The 26,008-nt window shown below is 44.1% G+C and overlaps 1 protein-coding gene across 1 annotated transcript in view; it reads left to right on the top strand.

Annotated features, from left to right (window-relative positions):
• The window catches only part of LOC309559076 (serine/threonine-protein phosphatase PP1-gamma catalytic subunit A-like), a 44,837-nt gene extending 30,785 nt beyond the window's left edge, over positions 1 to 14,052 (top strand). The window contains exons 3-7 of the mRNA XM_082262212.1: positions 132 to 362; positions 2,063 to 2,167; positions 9,172 to 9,395; positions 9,547 to 9,681; positions 13,557 to 14,052. Of these exons, the coding sequence (XP_082118338.1) occupies positions 132 to 362; positions 2,063 to 2,167; positions 9,172 to 9,395; positions 9,547 to 9,681; positions 13,557 to 13,658 (797 nt within the window). The 3' untranslated portion in view covers positions 13,659 to 14,052. The remainder of the gene's footprint in view (positions 1 to 131; positions 363 to 2,062; positions 2,168 to 9,171; positions 9,396 to 9,546; positions 9,682 to 13,556) is intronic.
• Positions 14,053 to 26,008: the final 11,956 nt, after the last annotated feature.

The raw sequence follows: 26,008 nt of genomic DNA, 5'->3' as shown, positions 1-26,008 counted from the left end.
GGACCCCTGAAAGATATGTCTTGTATCTTAAAAAATCAATAAAAATATTTTAAATTATAAAAAAAAGTGCTGTTCTTGTAAGGAGTGGTATTTAGACTTTTATGAGTTGGAATTGATGATCTCCTCCCCAGGTGATGTACACGGACAGTACTACGATCTATTGAGATTGTTTGAATACGGTGGATTTCCTCCAGAGAGTAACTACTTGTTCCTGGGTGACTACGTGGATCGTGGCAAGCAGTCTTTGGAAACCATTTGCCTGTTATTGGCGTACAAGATTAAATACCCAGAGAACTTCTTCTTGCTACGTGGGAACCATGAGTGTGCCAGCATTAACCGAATCTATGGATTCTATGACGAATGTAAGTAGAGAACAATCAATGTGGTGTGTGTGTCTTGTGGTTTTAGGTTGGCGCTCCGATTTAATAATTATTCGCCTGACCCAAGGCTGATCTTACTGAGTGCTTTCTTTACAGGATACAATTTGATTTTATATGGGGGGGAGAAATGTTAATTTTATCCATAGATACTTTAATTGTTTTTTGCCATGTAAATGGGAGCACACTTTATAATGCCCGCTCCTCTTTCTGTGTCACAGTAATAGTCAAAATCTCTTGTTTTTAATGGGATAATTTTAGATGAGATAATCCTCCCCTCCCCTCCTAATTTAGTTTGGCAACTATTCTGTTCAGTAATCTAGGATTGAAGACTTGGAACAGAATGCCCACCTCGTATGCTGCCACCTTATGATCCTCTTCCAATCCTCACTCTGCTTTTACATCCATATGTTTCCACAGGGTAACCAAAAGGGGTTCATGAATTCACGATTTTTGACTGTCCAATCATAGAGAATGCAAAGTATTCCTTGACTGGCACCTGTGCTGAGCAAACAAGGTCCTGTGTACACTAAGCATCAGGGCAGCTACTTGGCATGGAGCCCAGATGCCAGTGGCAATCCCCGTAGTAGCAGTGATTTAATCGATTTCCAGCTTCCATGAGGATCCCACAGAAAGATGAAAGCTGTGTGAATTTGCAGCAATTTTGACTGGACTTGAAGCCATGCCTGTGCAATCTAGAGGTCTATAGACCTCAAAACGCACCAAAGTAGTGCAGGGAACTACTCATGTCACTGTGACTTAAAGTTGCATAGATATGAACAGTACTCATTGGAAATCTTAATGACTTGTCTTTCGACGTTGCAGGACAAAACACACAAGTGTGAAAGGGGCTTTAAAGTGGTTTTAGGGCTCTAGGTTTAGGTTTGTGTGTTCCAGCCCCCCCCCCCCCTTTTTCATGCATTCTGTGCATGAAAGTAAAAAAGCTCTGTGCTGCCTCCTAGATTGCAAAAGAGCTGATACCAAGTCCAATTCAGCTACATCACTGCTTACATTCATTTTTAAAAATTTATTTAAAGGCAAATTTTTTTTTTTTTTTTTTTTTTTTTTTTTTCGATAGTGGAGAGGGATTGGAAGGCCTGTCAGGTTTTTTTTTTTTTTTTTTATTGCTGTCTGTGCCCCAGGTTCCCTCTTTGTCCCATTTAGCATTATTGAAATTACAAAATATTCCAAATATTGGGTTGTCCCCACAAGTAATGGGGATATTTTCCAATGGGTACACTAGTTCTGGGGGTCCCTGGCAATTCCCTTAATTTGCGGGGATATCCTCTCACTTCCTGTTTAGTTATGGGACAGGAAGTGAATGGAAATCTCTGCAATGGGACACAGAGTGTGTGTGTGTGTGTGTGTGTGTGTGTATATATATATATATATATATATATATATATATATATATCTGACATGTTTAACCCTCCCTTTTTTAATCTATCTAAAATAAAGAAAGTTTTGCCTATAGTTTTTACTTTAATGTATTAATGAATACAGAGCAGCATTAATTTTCTTTTGTTAAATCACTATCTGTAAGGCTTTTGGCTGCAGATAATTCTTTATACTGTAGATGCGAAGATTAGTGGGTTTGCCCTGGGCTCAGTTTTTTTTTGCTTTTGTCTGACTCCTAATCTGTCAGAGTGATTCCACTGAGGTTTTTATTTTTATTCTGCATCTAGGTAAAAGACGATACAACATCAAGCTGTGGAAGACGTTTACTGATTGTTTTAACTGCTTACCTGTTGCTGCTATTGTAGATGAGAAGATCTTCTGCTGTCATGGAGGTGAGTTGCATGTTATGTAGCTTATGGAATGCCGTTCTGAAGGGGCCTTTTAAGTGAAAACAATAGTTTTAATTACTGGGGGGGGGGGGGGGGCACGACGGACAGACAAACTCATCAAGGATGTTTTTATTTTTTTTTTTATTTTTTTTTTCTTTCTCTTCTGGGATGGAAATTTTGAAAATGCCCCTTTTGTAAGGTGTGTGTGTTTTTGTAAAGGGAGAATAAAAAAATACTGTAAGTCCTTTTTGGGTAAAGTATTTGGCTAATTAGGGGCAAGAGATTTTAAAATTGTTAGGAAAAAAAAAATAATAATAAAAAAGTTAAACCTGATTTTAAAACCCCCTTGCCCAATGATTCACCAGAGTATTGTGCATATAGAAGATTTACATGCGACATGAAAGCTTTAAGCTGGCCCGGACCGGATGACCACTTTTGATTTAAAGCGGAGTTCCACCCTGGGAATACTTTATTAAATAAAAATACCCCCGGGACAGTCAGGGCTAGTACATTCCACAATGGCTAGCCTCTGATCTGTCCCGGGTTGCACTTATCTTTTTAGGAGAAATACTTACCTTGAAAAAGTTTTGTCCAGCGCTGCCATCTCAGGTGTGGGCAGCTTGAAGCCAGCGTGATCCTCTTCTGCGTCTTCCGCCGTCTTCGGCCCCGCCGTCACTTCCGGTGCGCGCACGTCATCCCTCCACAGCTTCTGGGCATGCCCAGAAGCTGTTTAGAAGGGAATGACGTGCCTGCACCAGAACTGACGAGCGGGGCCGGTGCAGGCGCAATGATTCCTGGGAGCGATGACGTTCAGCTCCCAGGAATCATTGCAAAGCCAGGAAGTGACGAATCGCCGTGGCTGCCGAGGGGAGGAAGTAAGGTAAGGATATTTTCTTCTATACGAGGTAAGTAAAAAAAAAATGCGATTTATCCATTTGTTTTTAGGTGACCCGCAGCGAGAAGCTGGAGGTAAGTATAAATTTAGGGTGGAACTCCACTTTTAAGTATGGCGTACCCGCTCAATAGAAGTTCATCAGGAATGTTTGAAAGCTTTTGCTGAGCCATGTATCCTAACAGCAGAGTCTGCTACCAGAATAATGTTACAGTGGGGGGAGAATTCCTCGTCAGAAAAGACATCTTTGGCCGGCCTTGGGACCCTTGGTTTCTACTGGAGTTAATACACCTTGATGCTTCTGAGTTATACGTTCACCTTGTACAAAAACGACAATTGCACGTGGATGATGTGTTGTGATTTATTTATTTATTTTTTTTTTTGTAATGAATCTGGAAAGCCTTGTGATCAGCAGATTGTGGATGTAACGCCATATCTGTTTGGCCTTTAAAGCGTGTCTTTACCCATAACAACTTGCTTTTTGCTGGAGGCTGCTTTTTTTTTTTTTTTTTTTTTTTTTTGCAGAGCCCCCAAACAGCAGTGGAACTAAACCTATTGGTTTACCGGTTTCTAAAAAAACGTTCATTCCTGGAATGCTGGGTTTGCTAACTGTCACATTGGTTTGTGTTCTCAACCACAACTGTCAAACCATCACATTGCTGATGTTTAACTGATCACATGTGCAGCACCATGGCAGTTGCAATTTAAAGGGGAGTTCCACCCATTTTAATAAGTTTAGATGTACGTAATCCCTTTTAACCACTTAAGCCCCAGCCCTATTTCGGACACTTTTTGTTTACAAGTTAAAATCTGTATTTTTTCCTAGAAAACTACTTAGAACCCCCCAAACATTAGATAGATAGATAGATCAAAGACTGGAGAATAAAATGTCGGTCATTGCAATATTTTTTGTCACGCGGTATTTGCGCAGCGGTCTTTAAAATGCAATTTTTTGGGAAAATGTTTCAAAAATCACATTTCACTGCATTTAAAAAATACTAAACAGTAAAGTTAGCCTTTTTTTTTTTTTTTTTTGTGTATTGTGAAAGATGTCATGCCGAGTAAATGCCCAACATGTTACGGTTTAAAATTGCTACTACGGTCAATAGAGTTCTCAATAAGCGACGCTTTAAATTTTTTTTTTTTTTTTTTTTTTTTTTTTTTTTTTTTACGGTTACCAGTTTAGAGTTAGGCTCCTTTCACACACTCCGTCCGTTGGACGGAGTCCGTTTTTTCTCAGCGGGGGATCGAGCCGCCGATCCCCCACTGAGCAGCAGGAGGACAGCTGTGTCTCCGCTCTGTGTGCGGAGACACAGCTGAAAGTTCCCCATGCATCTCTATGGGGGAAATCGGATGTCAACGGACCGTCAGTCCGTTCTCACCCGATCCGCTGGATGGATGGAAAATAGGGTTTCTATCTGTCCAGATTTGACGGGTCGGATGTCAGCGGACATGTCTCCGCTGACATCCGATGCCCCATAGGAATGCATGGGGGGACCGTTCAGATCCGCCAAAAAAACGGACAGGCGGATCTGAACGGTCCGCCTGTGTGAAAGGGGCCTTAGAGTGTAGCTCTTTTTTTTTTTTTTTATTGCTCACGCTCTGGCGATCGCGGCGATACCTCACATGTGTGGTTTGAACAGCGATTTCATTTGCGGCTCGACTTCCGTATACGTTTTTTCCGTGCGTGAGCTAACAGTGACGGGGGCAGCTAAAAAAATTTTTCCCCTATTTATTTTATTAACTTTATTACAGGTTTAAAAAAAAAAAAATATCTGATCACTTTTATTGCTGTCGCAAGCAATGTAAACATCCCTTGTGACACCAATATGCAGTGACAGGTACTCCTTTATGGAGGGATTGAGGGTCTAAAAGACCCCAGACCCCTCCACTACACTTTCATGTATGTAAAACGCCGAAAACTGCATTTTTGCATACAGCCGTTTTTTAAATCTGCCACCTTTTGCAGCAGAGTAACCCGGAAGTGACGTCATGGACGCCGCCTCCGGGTTACTTCACTGGAGACCCAATCAAAGCCGTTTCCGGCATTGATCGGGACTCCATCCAGCTGGGGGCTCGGGGTATGAAGGGAGCCCTGAGCAATGTCGCAAGGGGGGGCGTCACCCGGGTAATGATCGAGCGGCTCCCGAGCCGCATCGGTCGTTACCGATGGAAAGCCAAGCGTTGGCTGTTAACTAGCTAGAGGTGGCATCCCGGTATACCCCCGCAAAGTCTGCTGACGTAAGTGGTTAAAAATACTTTTACCAATGGAAAATATTATTTTTTCCCTAGTCATCCTCCAGGACGGTCACATGAGAGATATGCTCCACCTCCTGCAACCGTCCTGGAGGATTCCTGGAAAAAGTTATCGGGTAATAACTCTAGCTTTTTTTTTTTTTTTTTTCTTCATCTGCACTTCCGCGTCCGGCCGCCTATAGGCAATAACGTCACTCAGCAACTCCACTTAAGCCCCGGAGGATTTGGCTGCTCAATGACCAGGCCCTATTTTGTAATACGGCACTGGGTGACTTTAACGGACAATTGCGCTGTCGTGCGACACTGTACCCAAATGAAATTGACGTCCCACGAGCCTGTAGGGCGCGCTCACCCCCTACAGGCTCGTGGGAGAGTGACGTACCCATACGTCACTTTGCCCAGGAGGGGCTGACCGCCACCGGTATATAGTCGTGCGGCAGTCATCAAGTGGTTAAAGCGGAGTTCCGCCTCCCCCTTAAAAATTAAAAGTCAGCAGATACAAATACTGTAGCTGCTGACTTTTAAATAGTAGAACTTGCCTGTCCAAGGAGCCTGGGATGTCGGCACCCAAAGCCCATTTTACATATCGGCTCTCGGGTGCTGCCATTCAGGGTAAGGGAACAGAGGCTTCAATGCTGGTTCCCTACTGCGCTTTGTAATTGGCCCAGCGGCAGAGGAAAAAGGAGGGGGCTGAACTTGTCTCCCAGGAAGTGGGGAAGGGTACCTGTCAAAAACGGGTACACATTCCCCCCCCCCCCCCCCAGAAAGGTGCAAAAGGGCACCGGGGGGGGGGGGGGGGGAAGCAGATCAGCGGAGTTCCATTTTTGAGTGGAACTCTACTTTGAGCTTTAAAAGTTACTTTCCTGGCATACAAAGAATGTTAACACATTGGATGTGCTCTTGACCAAAATGTCAAACCATGCAGTGGCTGCTGGTGTCATAACTGATCATGTGCAGTACTATGGCAGTTGAAGTTTAAACGGAGGCCAAGATGACCACTTCCTTAGCTTAAAAAAAAAAAAAAGATGGGAGGATTTACTTCTATATTCTTTTTTTTTTTTTTTTTTTTTTTTTTTTTTTTTTCTTTAGCACACTTTAACAAAAATGGAATCAATGACCGTGGGACTTAAGTGCACAAGCTATAATGAATGCCTGTTTGCACCTGTCTGCAATGAGATGATTCATCTCGTCCTGCTAAGAAACCCCTTAGATTTGTTTTGAGAGTTACGTTAGTCCCAAATACAAATAGAGTTGTGTTCCTACTCTTTCTTGCTGTACATTGCCAGACCTACAGTAATGAAATGACACATGAGACCCTGAGGCTCTTGGATGTCTGCAGTCGCTCCTCCTGTTCAGACATTACCAGAAACTCCATGTCTTGCCTCTGGTGTACATCTGAAATATTTCCCACACGGTTTTGAATTTGTGACATTATCCAGGATAGCACCACTCCAAACATTACATTCTGCACGCTAGGAAATGACTAACTGGTGACGACTCTGTATCTTATCATTGCTTACACACATAGCAGCATGGAGAATCAGATGTCCTTATCGGGGCTCAAAATTTCTAGTCCTAAGCTATTAGCCAGTTACTCTCCACCAGTTGCCCCACCTAACCCCTGCCCTGCCCCTAAACGCACCCTAAATTTTATAAAATGACCCTGTTAAATGTTTTTGCTTGAATGCAGAAGTTACACAAATATTATCAGCCTCACCAGTGCCCATGAGTGCAGCCTCACCAGTGCCCGGGAAGAGGAAAGGCGGCCAGATAATCAGAGCGGGAATGGCTGTGCTCTACATCTTTTATTTGAATTGCCGGTCGCTTGCCTTCACACACAGCCACGCCTCCTGGATCGGCTCCTATGATAGACGTTACACGTCCCGATGTTATGTCTATCAAAGGAGCCGAACCAGGAAGCGGGACTGTGTGTGAAGGCAAGCGACCGGCAATTCAAATAAGATGTTACAGTGCAGCGATTCCCCACTCTGATTATCCGGCTGCCTTTCCTCTTCCTCTCCTCTCTCGCCCTCAATCATTTTCCACTCGCAAAATGCAAGCAGGCGAGTGGAAAATCTGAGGGCTGTCCTTATGATATACTGATATGGTCTGTGGCCTGCAAGTTTTCCAGCCTTAAAAGTGTATGTAAACAGTCACTAAAAGGTCACCTAATCTTAAAGCTGAACTACAGGCAAACTGGTAAATGCACTGATGAAGTAAGTATATGGTAAGAGTTTACTTGTTCAAGGATTTGTGTACATCCAGTTCTGAGAGTACATGGCTCTGTTAACGCAGATGTGCCTGGCAGAGCGGAGATGATTTTTCTCTGTTGCAGTTGAGTAACATTAAGGCCTTTCCTCCTGGCAGCAGTGTGTTGGCAAAGGAAAAGCTTGACGCCTGTAACCACATTTGGGCACATCAAGCTCTTGGTCGTCAGTTGATTAGAGTGGCTAAAAAATAATTATGGCAACATAATAGAATGCTCAAGCATTAAACATGTCTGGTTATGTGCTTTTACAAGTATCGGACCCTTTTTCTGCCAAAAACACTACTGCTCCTGGACGCTTTGGCAGTGTTTTTTTTTTTTTTTTTTTTTTTTTTCTTTCTTCCTGCCTCTAAGCACCTATGTATGCAGGGGCGTCTAGAAACAGAAAAAATATGGCTGCCCCTAATGAAGTTAAAAACCTCCACGTCCCTGTGTACATGAGGCCTTATTCTTGTCCTTACACGCCCCCCCCCCCCCCCCCCCCTCCTTGTGACTGGACGGTGGAGGGAGAAGAAGCAGACTGGTGAGCTCATCTGACTTTGCTCTTTCCACTGCAGCACACCAGAATGGCCTCTCATGCTGCTTCTCCCCCCCCCCCCCCCCCCCCCCCCAACACCAAGCTTTGCTCTACAGGAACTGCAAGATGCTGATCACTAAGGCAATTTTTAGGTACTGATGTATTAATGAAAGGTGGATTCATTGGTGTTTTTTAGATCTACCTGGAGTACAGCTTTCAATCTGGCGCTTTTTATGGTGATCCTGTTATGGGGTTAATACTAAAACTGGAGCATGCGAAATCTGGTTCAGCTGTGCATGGTAGCAAAATCAACTTCTAACTTCAGCTTGTTCAATTAAGCTGTGACAATAAGGCCCCTTTAACACATGTCCGTTCCGCCGACGGATTCCGTTTTTTCTCAGCAGTGATTGATCTGCTGATCCCCGTTGAGCAGGCGGATGACAGCCCTGTCTGCTCTGTGTGCAGAGACGGAGGTGTCAGATCCCCGCTGTCCTCTTGGGGGGAATCTGATGAGAACGGACCGCCTGTCCCTTATCCGATCGGCCAGACGGATGGAAAATGGGGTTTCCATCCGTCCGGATTTGTCACAGGATCGGATGTCAGCGGATATGTCTCCGCTGACATCCGCTGTCCCTTAGAGATGCATAGGGCATCCTTTCAGATCCGCCTGAAAAACTGACAGGTGGATTTGAACAGACCATATAATGGGGCCTTAAACTTGGAAGCTGATTGGCTACTATGGAGAGCTGTAACAGATTTTGCGCTCTCCAGCATTAGTAAACAGTCCCCAAGTGTCTTCTGAAGATTATTCCCCTGTTGTCCCAATCAGGCAGTTGCTAGAGTACATGTAGCTGGGAAGTGGCTGCAGGAGACTAACACTGCTGAGATGCAACAAAAGATAAACCGTATTAGATAATTGTTTGCTGACATTGCTATAGCAAAATGTAACTTGCATTAAGGTTGACATCTTCCATGTCGTAGTGTGCAATGCTTGCTGCAGGTTGTACAGACTAGTTGGATGTGAATTTTTTTTTTTTTTTTTTAACCGTCACCCATCTGCAAATCTTGTCTTCCAGGCCTCTCCCCTGACCTGCAGTCTATGGAGCAAGTCAGAAGGATACTGCGTCCCACAGATGTGCCAGACCAGGGTCTCCTGTGTGACCTCTTGTGGTCCGATCCAGACAAGGATGTGCTCGGTTGGGGAGAAAACGACAGGGGGGTCTCTTTCACTTTTGGGGCTGACGTCGTAGCGAAATTCCTTCACAAACATGACCTGGATCTTATTTGCAGAGCGCATCAGGTGAGGAGAAAATCCTGCTGTCCGAATAGCAATGATGCTCATTGTGGCAATTTAATATTTTCAGTGATGAATATCTCCCTGGAAGCTGGTTTTAGTTGTGTATCCAATACACCTCTACTTCTACCCTGACCCCGCAATGCTCTCTCTACAGGTGGTAGAAGACGGTTACGAGTTCTTTGCAAAACGGCAGCTGGTGACGCTGTTCTCTGCACCCAATTACTGCGGGGAGTTTGACAACGCCGGCTCCATGATGAGTGTGGATGAAACCCTAATGTGCTCTTTCCAGGTCAGTCCTTTGCCATACAATGGCAGCCAACTGCTTTTCTCCCCATATAAGTCAGTAGTCATACAGAGGTGCATTCATTGCCTAAGAAGGCATGCTGCATTTTCCTGAATACCTTGGCTTGTGTGCTTGTCCAATGTCAACTCCTTGGTATTAAATGGACTTTTCGTGTGTGTATTTGTTTCCCACCCCCTCCCCCACCCTTCCACGCTTCCTTTATGTCTTGCCCATGTCCTACTCTTTGGCTCTGGTGCTTTCTGTGAAATTTTATATTGTTGAGAACTAGATTAGCCTTTACTTGACTTGCGTTCATCAATGCCCAGGCCAAATTTAGCAGCATCAGTTAAAGCTGAATTCAGGCATGGTATATTTTTAGGTATAAACTAATCTGCACATTGTGAAAGAATAAGGTAAATATACTCACAAATCTCTACAAAGGAAAAAAGCTGCGCGGCATTCAAAAGCAAAAAAAGCTTTCAAGATGTAAACTATACGTGGTGACTGCACTGTCCGTATTTAGCAGTCCCCTATATCCTAGACTGCAATATTGTAAATGGTGCAAAAATGCATAAAAATATAAACGGTTCATATGTCCAACCAAGAGCAAAAAAATTGCAAGGATTTAAAATCTACTTAAATGCATGAATCCAACTCATAGGAGTTGATTCTCTAAAACTAAAGTGCAAAATCGAATGCAGCGCTGCATAAAAACCAATCGGCTTCCAGGTGTTTTTGTCAAAGCTTAATTGAACAAGCTGAATTTAGAAGCTGATTGGCTACCATGCACAGCTGCACCAGATTTTACACTCCTGTTTTTTTTAGTAAATCAACCTCAGTCTCCAGTGCTCATAACATGATATATTACAAGTTTGCAGTGCATTTAAATTCGTATCAATAGTGTCCCGTGCATTCCAAGCAGTATGGTAAGTGTCCCATGCAGCAAAAAAAAACTTCAGTGGAAAAGTTTATGTGCAAACCAAACGCAACCAAAAAGTGCTGGTGCTCCAAAATTTTCTTCTCCAATACATTCACACTGAGACCGCCTCCACCTTGAACACAAACTACTCAGAACAGTTAGCAGCACACTTTAATTTTGTGCCACATGCTTTGGTATATCTGATCCAGCCATTAAAGGGTTAAATCAGTCCACTCTCAAATCCATTTCCTCGAACAAACAAGCACAACATAATGTAAAACCCTTTTTTGTTTGTTTAAAATGACTCCATGCAGAGCTTGTTTGCTCTCTATGTATTTGAGGAGGAGAGTGGAGTGGACTGATTTTAACCCCCTTAATGACTGGGTAAGATATACCAAAGCATGTGGAACAAAATTAAAGTTAATGGCTCAAGTTGTACTATTTTCTGGTGAGTAGTCTGTTAGGGAAAACCAAAAAACGCTATTTTTATAATTTGTCCTCCATGCTTTATTTCATTGAGAACCCCCCCCAGCATGTCTGGTCATGGCCACCTCCAGTGAGGGCAAATAATTCATGTAGCATTTACTTCCTGGAATCCATCTGCTCCTAGTTCAGACATGCATGTGCTTATCAGAGCCCCTCCTTCTCTCCTCCCCTCCTGAAGACTCCTGAGATGTAGGACATAATTTGCCTAGGTAAGAAACCAGAAAGTAACTGTAGAAATGTTAAAAAAAAAAATAAAAAATAAAAAATTAAAACCAGTAAATATTCTATACCTATCTATTTACTAATTCTAGCAGCGTGAGAACTAGAAATGTTGCTTGGGAGAGAAGTTTCACTTTAAAGTGGAGGAGGTCAGTGTGGATACACAGATTGGAGGAGAGATCTGTGTTTGGGTGAACTTTTTGCACTGGAGTGTGCATTTGGGTTTTATTTCTGCTGCATGAGACACTTTACCACATGAATTGGAATGCACAGGACATGTTAACGCTCCTATGAAATTAAATGCCCTGGACGCTTTGTAAGGGCTCTTTCACACAGGCTTTCCGTGTGAAAGGTCCGCTGCGGGACTTTTTTTTTTTTTTTTTTTTTTCACGGAGCGGATGACATTTCTGTCATCCGCTCCGTAGGTCCGCATATCATCCCATCCGTTTGCGGATAATATGCGGACCTAATGTAAGTCTATGGGGGATTGCGGATGTCAGCGGATGACACCGCTGACATCCGATTTTCCTTCCTTTCCGTTTTTTGAACGGAACAAAAATAGGATTTTTTCAGTTCCAAAAAACGGAACAGAACTGACAGGAGGAAAATCAGATGTCAGCGGATGGTATTCCGCTGACATCCGCAATGCCATAGACTTACATTATGTCCGCAAATCATCCGCAAAAAAATAGGATGATTTGCGGACATACGGAGCGCCCGTGTGAAAGGGCCCTTAATCTATATATTTGAGTACTGGACACTAAGTTTGGATGTTTTTATTGTATTTTTGATGTATATTTTATGCATGGTGTTAGAAATCCTTGCAATTTATTTATTTTTATTTTTTTCAGGTCTAGGTTGGACACTTTATGAATTAATCTTATTATTTTTTTGATTTACAATATTGCAATTCTTATCATTTAGGGATGGCTTAACAAGGACCGTGCAGTCGCCACCTTTGCTGATCCATCTGGTCGCTGGAAATCACTGATGTAGACCCCTCTGCGCCAGTGATCTCTGCTAGCTTCCAGGTCCCAGGCTTAGTGGCTGCCACACTGCATTCTGAACACATGAGGTCAGTTGCTCAGCACACGCACCGTTCAGACACGAGTTGGAGAGCGTGATATTACTGGCCCAGCTCTAATCGGAAACCCGTTTCCATAGTGCACTAGCTGCAGAGTTGAGGACATCAACTGTATTGCACCAGCGAACAGCAGATCTTTCTGTTTGCCCATACGGGCGAAGCAGATACACTTACAGGACGTATCAAACTGTAAGCTGACAACTGCAAAAGATCATGTCAGGGCTTGTAGTTCATACAGAGCTGTGTGAATGCATGACTCGCTCATGCTGATCCTAGAGTGGCAGCTAGTATGCGGAACGTCTCCCTGCACTGCTGTCACAGGGAGAGAGGGGATTGGGCAGCAGTGGGTTATCCCCAGAAAAGTAATGGAGGTAAAATCCTTCAGTGGGGACACTAGTTCTGGTGAGGGGGGGGGGGGTCCCCAAGGAATTCCTTTATTTGCAGGGATTTCCTCTCACTTCCTGTTTGACTAGGAGACAGGAAGTGAAAGTAGATCTCCCCAATGGGACAAAGATGGAAAATAAACCTTACATGGGTTATATCCCTTACTGCAGAAATGAAGAACGTTTTGCCTGTAGTTCTACTTTGAAGTTTCTATAATGATATCCTCAGCAGGGATAATTTTATAGCGCTGACCGTTTGAACAGTGCATTACATACTGGACGTTCACAGCAGTCCCTGCCCTCAAAGAGCTTCTATGTGTGCGCACACATAGTAGGGCAAGTTTAGACGAGCCAATCCACCTACCAGTATGTCTCTGGAATCTTTATATAGACAGACGGGGGTTATTCTGCATGGCCAAAACAAAGAATGATGGAAGCTGGAAGGAAAATGTTTGTTAGTTTATAAATGCCATTTAGGTCCCTTTCACACTTGTGCGACTTGTCATGCGACTTTGCAGTCCCAAATCCCAGGTCAAGTCGTACTCCATGATTTCCAATGACTACTGTTCATATCTGTAAGACTTCCAGTCGCAACGACTTCAAAGTAGTCCCTGCACTATTTTGGGTTGATTTTTTTTTTTTTTTTAATGCGTTTTGAGGTCCATAGACATAGGCGTTCAAGTCCAGTCAAAATCGCACAACTTTTATGTCGCACAAGTTTGAAAGGGGCCTATATGAAGTCATGTTATAAATTGGTAACCTGATTTATTTTTCTTTTTCTTTTCTGTAGATCCTAAAGCCTGCTGACAAGAAGCTGTTTGCCTATGGAGGTGTGAACCAGTCCCGCCCAGTTACTCCACCTCGAAACTCGAAGAACAAGCAGAAGAATTGACCCCCATATCCCCTTCTGTCTTTTCCCCAATCCCCAGACACACGGACACAGACTTCCCTCTTGGACTCCTGACATCTCCTTCTCCCCCCTCCTATAAGATGCTGAGGGGGCTCTGAACCTTCACATTACCTCACTGACAGAAGGAGGAAGAGACTAAGAGCACCTGTAACAGGAGCCACTTCTCTGCCTTAATCCTTTGATGTGGGAAGCTTCGTGGGGTCTAAACTCCTAAGCCGCTGAGTGAGGTGCAGATAGAATCTCACGGTGGTGCCTTACAGCAGCAAAGTGACTGTGCTCCAGTGCTCTCAGGGTTGTGCATCGATCTGCGCATAATGGCAAATATAACAACAAAATCCTTATGTCTGTGGGTGCCGGCTGGTATGATTCCCCTTCTCCGTTAGCTAAGCTTTGTAGACCCCTCTGACATCATGTGAAATGCTTTCTTTTTATTGTAAATTGTTTCTGGTATAGGTGTAGCATGGTGGTGCAGTCACTATCAATTACTCTTGCTGCAAGGCATTCTGGGACTTGGGTTCCTCGTTGTGGGAGCCCGTTTACTTGACCACTGGTCTAATTTTTCTTTTTTTTTTAACCCTCTGGCTATCTGATACAATGCAAGAGCAGTGCACAGCCGCCATGTTTAGGGCAGGTGTCAGAGCTGTGCTGTGGTTGCTGAAGCATTTTCTGTAATGAAATACTTTTTTTTTTTTTTTTTTTTTTTCTTTTTCTCTTTCAGTTTCTGAATACCAAACTATGCAGCCCACTGAATTTTGTTACAATAAACTGCTGTAGGGCCATTTGGTAAATCCTTTGGTCGTTGCTCCCTCCATGCAAGGACATTTTAAAACGTCAAAGATGACAGCTTCAGCCTGTCACTGATATCTATTTCTCTGGGATCTCACTGTTTTCTGTCTTTAAAAAGAATAAGATAAAGCAACTTCAGGTGCTGGAATCTTATTCTGCTCAGGCGACCTATAGAGTAAAATGTAAAGACTGTGAAAACCGTATTCTCTAAAAACCAAGCACTGGTCTTCTAAGTATTGGGAGAGAACTCTACTGGAGAGTTGTCTTGGAATATATAAAGGACTTATTGGGGTTTATTTAGGTCCCTTTCACACTTGTGCGACTTGGGACTGCAAAGTCGCATGACAAGTCGTACTCTGATTTCCAGTGAGTATGTTCATTTCTGTGCGACTTCAAGTCACAATGACTTCAAAGTAGTCCCTGCGCTACTTTGGTGTGTTTTGAGGTCCATAGGCATTGCTTCAAGTCCAGCCAAAATCATGGAGGAAAAATCGTAGCAAAATTGCGTGACTTTTAAGTCGCACAAGTGTGAAAGGGGTTTTATGAAAACTGAAGAATGCAAAACTCTGGTATAGCTTTGCATGGTAGGAAATCTGCTTCCAACTTCAGCTTGTTCAGTTAAGCTTTGACCAAAAAAAAACCTGAAAGCGGATTGGTATCTATGCAGAGCTGCACCAGATTTTACATACTCCAGTTTTAGTAAATCAACCCCATTGGGCCATGAGCATCTTAGTTTAGGGAAATGGTGTGATGTCACTAGTTACAGGGGAATGGATAGGCCTGGACAAAGGCGGGGCACAGTGAAGTAAGGAATAGATGCAGGGTTGGTACACCCATTTTAAAGCATGTATTAACAGTGGGGAAGGGGTGTGCAATTCTGGAACCTTGCCCTGAGCACTGGATGACCCTGTCCTGGTACTGTAAAGAGTAATAAACCTATGGGCTTGCTCACACTTGCTTTGGTCTCTGAAGAGCTGTATTAATTTGGTTTGCTCTTCAGGCTGGGACAGGCAGTGAGGTGTTTTACTGACTCATCTGCTTTAACCCTTTGAGCCCTGTGTTTGTGGGGTGCTCATAGAGCAGAGTGATGGGGTATAACATTGGCTGCAGCATGTGTGCAGCCCCCCCAGTCACTACAGCTAAAGGTGGTAGCAACTGGAGAGGGAAATAAAAGCCGCTCAATCACTAGTGTGAACATGCCCTAGAAGAGTGTTTCTCAACTCCGGTCCTCAGGGCTCACTAACAGGCCAGATTTTAAGTATTACCTTGGGGAGATGCAAACTAGAATACTGCAATCAGTGAGCAGCAAATGAGATCATCTGTAAGGTTTGCAAGATAACTGAAATCCATCCCAGGTGATACAATTTGCTGCTCAGTGACTGTAGTACTCTAGTCTGCATCTCCCCAAGGTAGTACTTAAAACCTGGCCTGTTGGTGTGCCCTGAGGACCGGAGTTGAGGACCACTGCCCTAGAAGGTTAAAAATATGTGAAATTTTATTTCTCATGTAGTCTTTGCTGGCTCCAGTAATTGGTGCGCTGGTAACTTAAGACAAGCGTGTACTGGGAGATGGAACGCTTGTTCTGGGGTGAAACACTCCCTACCTAATCCGTGCAATAGGACGAAGGACAGAAGCTCCCATATTTGAACTGGTCCTGTTCGTTGGGATTTATGGTTGCAGTACAGCGGGGATCTCTAAACTTTGACCCTGCAGCTGTTGCGGAACTACAAATCCCATGAGGCATTGTAAAAACTGCTGACATGACTAGGCATGTTGGGAATTGTAGTCCCTAAACAACTGGAGGGCCATAGTTTGGAGATGCTGGCAGTACAGGATGAGCTTTGTTATCATGAAGGTGAAACCACTGTAGAAGTCTTCAATAAACTACTGCTGCAGAGCTTTGCACAGATTGTGGCCTTGCTCTATCGCCAAACTTTTCACATATGCTGGAAACCTGATCTACCTTCACTGCTGCTGGTTCTCCTCCTGAAATCTTCTTTTAGTTTAATTTTAAAATCTTTTAGTTTCCAGACAAAGTTTGAACTTTGTATGTAAAGAATCATGTATGGACGGTTTAAAAAGGAAAAAAAAGCCCCTGTTAATGAGGAACTGCAAAGGACTGGTTAGGCAAGGTAAGTTCTGCCCTTGTCATGGTCACCTACCCGTTGAGGGAAGTGGCTCCTGATAGCCCACCCATCCACACTCCCTCACCATCTTCATGCTGCAGGAGCCTACCCGGAGTAAGCTTTGGTCTTGGCTCTTCTCCAAGTGGGTGGCTGCACTGCCTCTCCACACAGGTCCATGCATTGTCACCAGCTACTGGGACTAGTGTATGCTTCTGCTACAAAAACCTTCCTTTTCAGAGGTATGGCATCTACCGCCTTCCACATGCCTACTGCAGACTTTCCAGTGCTACATAGGTGTGGGGCAATAACCCTTTTCTCTTGCCAAGGGACCACAGCAATGCAGAGACATGCAGTGAAGGGGTTTGTGTCTGCACTGAATTTATTTAATAGAAGGAGATGGCAAATATTGGTTCTCAGTTGGTTCACATTGCCTCCTGTTACAGAAGATTGGAGAGCAGTAACTGCCACTGAGAGCTCCCTGGTCATAATGGTCATCTGCCACGCGGGCCTGCTGGTTACAACTGAGGGTGGGAGGAAATGTGTGTCTTTTTTTTTTTTTTTTGTTTTTTTCCTTTCCCACTTAAAAAGCTGAATTGTGGCTTTTTAAGATTTTTATTGTGAATGAAATGAATGTAGAGAAATAAATAAATCTGGATTCTTGTCTTTATTTTGGGGGGGGGGGGGGTGCAGATTCTTGGATATGTAAATGCTGGTTTCTGCCAAGGAAGCTGCCTCTGTTTGGCAAATTCCATGATGCTGCACATGTGATCAGTTGTAACACCAGCTGTTTCAAGGTTTGACAGTTTGAGGGAACAAGCAAATGTGACAGTTGGTGTTCTCAGCATGCTGGGAATGTAACTTTCTTTACAGAGCATTGCGAAGTATTCGGCCCTCTTGAACTTTTTGACACATTTCAGGCTTCGAACATAAAGCTATAAAACTGTAATTTTTTTTTTTGTGAACAATCAACAAGTGGGACACAATCATGAAGTGGAATGAAATTTATTGGATATTTCAAACTTTTTTTTTAACAAATAAAAAAAATGAAAAATTGGGCGTGCAAAATTCTTCAGCCCCCTTAAGTTAATACTTTGTAGTGCCACCTTTTGCTGTGATTACAGCTGTAAGTCGCTTGGGGTATGTCTCTATCAGTTTTGCACATCGAGAGACTGAAATTTTTGCCCATTCCTTCTTGCAAAACAGCTCGAGCTCAGTGAGGTTGGATGGAGAGCGTTTGTGAACAGCAGTTTTCAGTTCTTTCCACAGATTCTTGATTGGATTCAGGTCTGGACTTTGACTTGGCCATTCTAACACCTGGATATGTTTATTTGTGAACCATTCCATTGTAGATTTTGCTTTGTTTTGGATCATTGTCTTGTTGCAAGACAAATCTCCGTCCCAGTCTCAGGTCTTTTGCAGACTCCATCAGGGTTTCTTCCAGAATGGTCCTGTATTTGGCTCCATCCATCTTCCCATCAATTTTAACCATCTTCCCTGTCCCTGCTGAAGAAAAGCAGGCCCAAACCATGATGCTGCCACCACCATGCGTGACAGTGGGGACGGTGTGTTCAGGGTGATGAGCTGTGTTACTTTTACGCCAAACATAACGTTTTTTGCATTGTTGCCAAAAAGTTCAATTTTGGTTTCATCTGAACAGAGCACCTTCTTCCACGTTTGGTGTCTCCCAGGTGGCTTGTGGCAAACTTTAACTACACTTTTTATGGATATCTTTAAGAAATGGCTTTCTTCATGCCACTCTTCCATAAAGGCCAGATTTGTGCAGTATACAAACAATTCAAATCTGTAAAGAAAAGCGCACGCAACCTTGGGCAATAAAGCTTTAATAAAGGACCATAACACAGTACATTGGAATTGCACTCACACTTTTTCTTTAAGGCAATCGCTTTACAGCATTCCAACAGGAGCTACTCGCTCCTCCCGTCCCTCCAGATTGTGACTCTGCGGTCTCCTCATCCGCGGCTGCCGCCGCTGTATCCCTGCTCTCCTTCACTTCCTGTGTTGCCTGGTCACCGGATGCCGGTTCTGGTGCGCCTGCGCACTATACCGACGTGATCTACGGCGCCTCAGGAGAGCCTCAGCCAAAGCCGGAGCCACAAGTTGTACGGAGCTGCGAGGTGGGGGATTCAAGACACGGGTGCACTGCCTCTGCTGTTGCTACGGACAACATGTTTTGGAGGCGGAGCCTCCTTCCTCAGGTCCCACCTTGCTTCCTGCTAACGCCCCTCCCTATATACCCAGGATACCTTCGGCCCTAATTAGTTAATTGTGTATTCTTAAAGGGGCCGTAACCAATAGTCATTATCCACCTCGGCTGGGACAGGAGAATCAAGGGGCTATCCACTTTTAAAAAACATATATTAAATATACATATATTTAATATATGTTTTTAAAAGTGGATAGCATCTTGCTTCTCCTGTCCCAGCCGAGGTGGATAATGACTATTGGTTACTGGCCCCTTTAAGAATACACAATTAACTAATTAGGGCCCATGGTATCCCGGGTATATAGGGAGGGGCGTTAGCAGGAAGCAAGGTGGGACCTGAGGAAGGAGGCTCCGCTTCTGAAACGCGTTGTCCGTCGCAACAGCAGAGGCAGTGCACCCGTGTCTTGAATCCCCACCTCGCAGCTCCGTACAACTTGTGGCTCATGCTTTGGCTGAGGCGCCGTAGATCACGTCGGTATAGTGCACAGGCGCACCAGAACCGGCATCCGGTGACCAGGCAACACAGGAAGTGAAGGAGAGCGGGGATACAGCGGCTGCAGCCACGGATGAGGAGACCGCCGAGTCACCATCTGGAGGGACGGGAGGAGCGAGTAGCTCCTGTTGGAATGCTGTAACGCGATTGCCTTAAAGAAAAAGTGTGAGTGCAATTCCAATGTACTGTTATTGTCCTTAAAGCTTTATTGCTCGAGGTTGCGTGCGCTTTTCTTTACAGATTTGAATTGTTTTAGATCAATATTGGATCATTCAGAGATCCTCACTGAACTTCTGGAGAGAGTTTGCTGCACTGAAAGTAAAGGGGCTGAATAATTTTGCACGCCCAATTTTTCAGTTTATTTGTTAACAAAGTTTGAAATATCCAATAAATTTCGTTCCACTTCATGATTGTGTCCCACTTGTTGATTCTTCATAAAAAAATTAGTTTTATATCTTTGTTTGACGCCTGAAATGTGGCAAAAGGTTGCAAAGTTCAAGGGGGCTGAATACTTTTGCAATGCACTGTAATTGTTAGTGATGGGTTTAGTTCTTCTTTAAGATCAAACTACGTGAGCCTGTGCAGGGCAAAAGCAGCAGCTTTTTTTGCCGTCTGTTATACCACGGCAGGTTCCCGTGAATCGCCATACCTGTACATGCCCACTCGCCAGCGGCGAAGCTAATCCATGGGGCCGACAGCCGCATTTGCCGCTGGACACCTGCACTTGCTCCCTGTGAAGAGAGAAGGGCAGTCTGCTATTGTAAACACAGCAGACCGTTTTCTCTGGAATCAATGCAGAGCTCCTGTGTTCCTCTCCTTTAGGAACACAGGTCTCTGTATTGATTTCACAAGCCCATCCCCCACAGTTAGAAAACACCCCCTAGGTTTACACTTAACCCCTTTGATTGCCCCTGTTAACCCCTTCCCTGCCAGTGTCATTAGTATAGTAACAGTGCATATTTTTAGCACTGATTAGTGTAGTAATGTCACTGGTGCCCCCCAAAAGTGTCAAGGGTCTGATCTGTCCACTGCAATGTCACAGTTCTGCTTAAAATCGCAGATCTTCATTACTATTAAAAAAATAAAGGACATGAATCTTTCACCAACTTTGTCAAAATATGCTTATTGGGATTTTTTTTTTCTACAAAAATATGTAGCAGAATATAAATTGGGCTAAAATTATGAAAAAAAATTGGATTTTTTTTTTTTAATTTTTTCTAATTCGTTCATTTACAGTCACAGCTCCATATAATCTTTGACCCATGAGTTATGCTGCTCTTCCTAGGAGTAGGACACTAGGTGGAAAAAGGGTCAACAAAGCTTAACCATGCCTATGGGGCAGTCCCAGGAGGTATACTCCCACTTCCTGCTCTAGGATCTCAATATTGTGTGATAGAAGTCTTTCCTCTTCTTAGAACTTCTGCTAAGACTCCTGCGTAGGCTCGAGGCAAAAGGGATTACACCCATCCTAGTGGCTCCAGACTGGCCTTGCCGGTCTTGGTATGCAGCTCTGATACGGTTGGTTGCTGATGCTTCTTGGAGACTTCCTCTTAGAGGAGATCTGTTGGCTTGAGGGCCAATCTTCCATCTTGCTTTATAGTAGCTGGCTTTACCGGCTTGGCTGTCGGAAGCCAGGTGCTGAAGGCTAGAGGGGTTGTCTGATTCGGTGATTCCCTCATTGCTGTAAGCTAGTAAATCTACTTCTAGGTAGATTTACCATTGCGTTTGAAGAGCATACTTTGTGCACGTAAATCTCTTGTGGTTCACCCCTGCTTCTTTTCAGTGACTAGGAGATTGGTTTTCCTCCAACGAGGTGTGGAGCAGCATCTGGCTGAGGTACCACCGAGGGCCAGGTTCGGCCTTTGGTGGTTTTCTTTCATCGTCCTTTGGCTATGTTTTCTGTGGTTCCCACCCTTGGGGGGGGGGGGGGGGGGTGTGTTTGCCACTTGGTTCCCCCAGTGTGGACTCCATTGCGCGCATAGGATCTCCACTTGGTGCGGTCGGTTCTTCAGTAACCGCTGTTGGAAAATATTCATGAGATTCCTCTGCTTGCATGTCCCAGAAGGTACTCTTCTTCTGCATGTAGGGTGTCGGAGCTGGCAGCTTGTCTTGGCATTCACCTTACTTGGTGGTTCATGGAGCTAAATTGGTGCTTTGGCTCTGCCAGTCACTCCTTCCTAAAGTCGTTTCTGGTTTCCATTAAATAAAAGCCTAAGCACCCTAAAGAGCTTGCCTTGCATTCTTTGGATGTGGCTCGGGCAATCAGGGGTGTACCTTAGCAACGACTGAGTTGTTCTGAAACTCGGATTCCCTATTTGTCCTTATGGATGGACCCTGTTGGGGGCTGGTCACGTCTGCTGTGACCATTTCCAGATCGTTAGGCAGGCGGTGGTGCAGGCCTATTCCGTTCCCTGTTATGGTGCATTTTACATGGGTGCTTAGTGCCTCTTGGTACTTCCGTCATCAGGTGTCAGTGGTGCAGGTTTGCAAGGCGGCCACCTGGTTGTCTGTGCACATTTTCACAAATTTTTATAAGGTGGATGTGTTGGCATCTGCGGATGCCTCCTTTTGGCTGCAAGATTTTGCAGGCTGCTGTTGGAGAGGATTAGTCCTCTTTTTTTTTTGTGAGATGGACTCAATTTGTTCCTGATTGGCTATGTTGCATAGTTTGTGAGGTCGAAAAAAGACAGCAGTCCATCCAGTTCAACCTATGTGTGTTTGCTGTTAACCGTACATTGTATACCCCTGTATGTTGTGGTCTTTAAGATGCCCATCTAATCGTTTTTTGAAACTCTCGATGCTCCCTGCTGCTATGACTGCTGAAGAACCCCTTATGTATTTTAAGGTTAAACCGGTTTTCCTCTAGTTTTAGTGCGTGGCCACGTGTCTTGTATTCCCTTTCTCTGAAAAGTTTGTTCCTTATGCTAGGGTCCCCAGTACAGTATTTGTACATTGATATCATATCCCCCCTCAAATGTCTCTTACCCAGAGAGAATAAGTTCAGTGCTTGTAGTCTTTCCACCATAGCTGATGTCCTCCTTTCCCCTAATTATTTCTGTTGCCCTTCTCTGGACTCTCTCCAGTTCCAGCACATCCTTCCTGAGGACCGGTGCCCAGAACTGGACTGCATACTCCAGATGTGGCCGGACCAGAGTCTTGTAGAGAGGGAGAATAATCTCTTTATTTCTGGAGTGAATCCCCTTTTTTATACATGCCAGTATTCTGTTGGCTTGGCATTGCATGCCACTGCCAAGCCTGTTGTCCACTAGTATCCCCAGGTCCTTTTCCATCTTAGATTCACCCAGAGGTTCCCCCCCCCCCCCTAGTGAGTAGCTTGCTTTCTTATTGCTGACGCCCAAGTGCATTACTTTTTCATTTTTCCACATTAAACCTCATCTGCCATGTAGTTGCCCACCCCATTATTTTGTTCAGGTCCGCTTGTAAGGTTTCCACATCCTGCATAGAAGATATAGGCATGCTTAGTTTAGTATCATCCGCAAATACTGAGATTGTACTCGATATCCCCTCCTCTAGATCATTTATGAATAAATTTAAACAGGATTGGTTCCAGGACCGAACCTTGGGGGAAACCCCACTTTCCACACCCACCCAATCTGAGTACTCTCCATTTATCACCACCCACTTTATGGTCCATACCTACCTTCCTTAGTTTGAACAGTAAGCGTTTGTGGGGAACGGTGTCAAATGCCTTTGCAAAGTCCAGATACACCACATCCACAGGCTTACCTTTATCTAAGCGGCAGCTCACTTCATCTTAGAAGGTTAATAGATTGGTCTGGCAAGAACAATTTTTCATGAATCCATGCTGATTACTATTAATGCCGTTTTTTTTCATTACTAAAGTCTTGTATGTGGTCCCTTAACATCCCTTCTAACATCCCCTCCAAAATCTTGCAGACTACTAATGCTAGGCTGACTGGCCTATAGTTACTTGGGATATATCTTGGCCCTTTTTTAAATATTGGTAATGGTACCACGTTGGCTTTTTTTTTTTTTTCCAATCAGCTGGCACCATATCCAGCTGTAGACTATCCTTAAAGATCAAGAATAATGGTCTGGCTGAGCTCTTTAACCACCTCCCACCCGGCCACTGTACATGTATATGGCCGGGTGGGAGTCTCGTCCTGATCGGACGTTCCGAAACGTCCTTCAGAAAGCGTGAGATCGTGCCGCCGCGAGCATGCGCAGCGACGCAATCTCTATGTGCCTGTGTCCCTCGGACACGGAGCAACAAGTTGCGGCAGGAGGGCCCTGTGATTGGCCCTCCTGATCACATGACGGCTGTGTCCACTCACAGCCGTCATGTAATGTAAATACAGCCGTTGTAACGGCTTTGATCTCTTCTCCTCACAGATCCTGTCATTGAGGAGAAGATGATTTGTGCTGCAGCGAGGGGGATCAGTGAGTTTTTCTAATTACTCACTGATCACGGCGGGGGGGGGGGGGGTCTGTGCTGGTAATCAGAACATTAATTACCAATGCAGCCCTGGCGGGGGATGCCACTAGAGCCACCAGGGATGCCCACCCATGACCACCAGGGATGCAATCAGGGCCTGCCAGTGGTGCCCTCCCTATCAGTGCTGCCCACCAGTGCCATCTATCAGTGCTTCCCACCAGTGCCATCTATCAGTGCCACCCACTAGTGCCCATTATTGCCCACCACTGCTGCATATCAGTGCTACCTATCAGTGCTGCAGATCAGTGCCACCCCATCAGTGTCTCCTCATCAGTGCCTGTCAGTGCGGCGTCATCAGTGCAGGAAAAATGTATCTACTTACAAAATTTTATAACCTAAACAAAAAAAACTTTTTTTTTTTTTCAAACTTTTCGGTCTTTTTTTATTTATGCACCAAAAAAGAAAAAACCTTGCGGTGATCAAATACCACCAAAAGAAAACTATTTGTGGGGAAACATTTGGTTTAAGTACAGTGTTGCTTGACCGCGCAATTGTCATTCAAAATGCAACAGCGCTAAAAGCTGAAAATTGGTCTGGGAAGGAAGGGGGTTTAAGTACCCAGTATTGAGGTAGTTAAGAACCCTTGGGTGCAAGCTATCTGATCCTGGTGATTTATTTATGTTAAGTTTCTCTAGTTTAGGTCCAAGTCTATCCTCTGTTAGCCATGGGGGTACTTCCTGAGGTGTTTAGTTTTGCATTACATGCTGGGTTAGTGTAGCCCCCCAATTCTTTCGTGAAGACTGAAGAGAAGAAATTAACACTTTCGCCTTCTCTCTGTCCTCTGTGGCCAGATTTCCTTAAGCCTCGTACACACGCACAGATTGTTGGCCGACCGATCGGCCGTCTTTTGTCCAGTGTTGTTTGTTGGTTGAAATGTGCTCTAAACTTGCACTGGACTTTTGTTGGCCAACAAAAACCAACTTCAGAAGTGATGTCATGTGATGGTTGACTTTCCGTGTGTTTTTTCTTCTCTGAGCATGCCCAGTCTTGCTCATCTGATTTTTGTCTGCCGAAATCTGTACTGACTGAGGAACAATCGGCCGTTCTGTTGTTGGCCAACAAACATTTTATAGCATGCACACCAGATTTTTTTTGGCCGAAAAGTTGCAGTTGGTTGTTGGAAGCATCATACTAACAAGCCTACGATCGGACGTTGGCCGACAATTTACGGCCAACAATCTGTACGTGTGTACGAGGCTTTAGTCTTTTATAAGGCCAATTTGTTCTGGCCTCACTTTCTTACTGTTTATATACTTTAAAGAATTTCTTGGGGTTCTTTTTACTCTCTTCCGCTATATGTCTCTTGTGTTCTATTTCAGCCGCCTTGATTTCGCCTTTTACATTTCTTATTGCACTCTTTGTAATGCTTGAATGCTGCCAATGACCCCTCAGCCTTGTATTTTTTGAAGGCCTTTTCTTTAGTATTAAAATGCATTTTTATGTTGGAGTTTAGCCACCCAGGGTTTCGTTTTGCTCTTTTAAATTTATTTCCCTTTGGAATGCACTGGCCAATCCCTTTGTTTAGTATGCTCTTGAAGCACTCCATTTTTCCTCCGTGTTCTTTGTTCCCAGGGTTCTATCCCATTTGATGTTTTCTAGCAAAGAGCGCAATTTGGGGAAATTGGCTCTTTTGAAATTCAGTGTTCTTATATTACCCTTGTGTTTCCTATTGCTATGATTAATACTGAAACTAATTGACCTATGGTCACTGTTTCCTAAGTTTTCCCATATTTCTATATCCATGAGCAGGTCTGTATTGTTGGTAATCAGTAGGTCAAGTACTCCATTGTTTCTTGTCGGTGCGTTCACCATCTGACCCATAAAATTGTTCTGCAAACCATAAAATTGTCCTGCAAAACATTTAGGAACTGCTGAGCCTTGGCTAAATGCGCGGTTCCTTCTGCCTAGTCTATATCTGGATAATTAAAGTCCCCCATTTATAATGACATTTCCCATTCTTACTGCCAATCCTATCTGTGAAAGGAGGTCTGCCTCCCCCCCCTCTGGTTGGGGGGCCTATAGCATACGCCCAATATTAACTCCCCCATAGTGCCTTCCCTTCGAAGGTCTACCCGTAGGGATTCTGCCTTGTCCATAGCTTCTTTATTATCATCCCTCATATTTACCTGTACACTGTTTTTAATATACAGACATATCCCGCCCCCTTTTTTTTTACCTTCTCTACCCGTCCCCCTTTTTTTTTTTTTTTTTTTTTTTTACCTTCTC

This window comes from Pelophylax lessonae, assembly GCF_965119305.1.
Source record: "Pelophylax lessonae genome assembly, chromosome: 6".
NCBI classification, from domain to species: Eukaryota; Metazoa; Chordata; class Amphibia; order Anura; family Ranidae; genus Pelophylax; species Pelophylax lessonae.
This window is presented reverse-complemented; position numbering and strand designations above follow the sequence as displayed.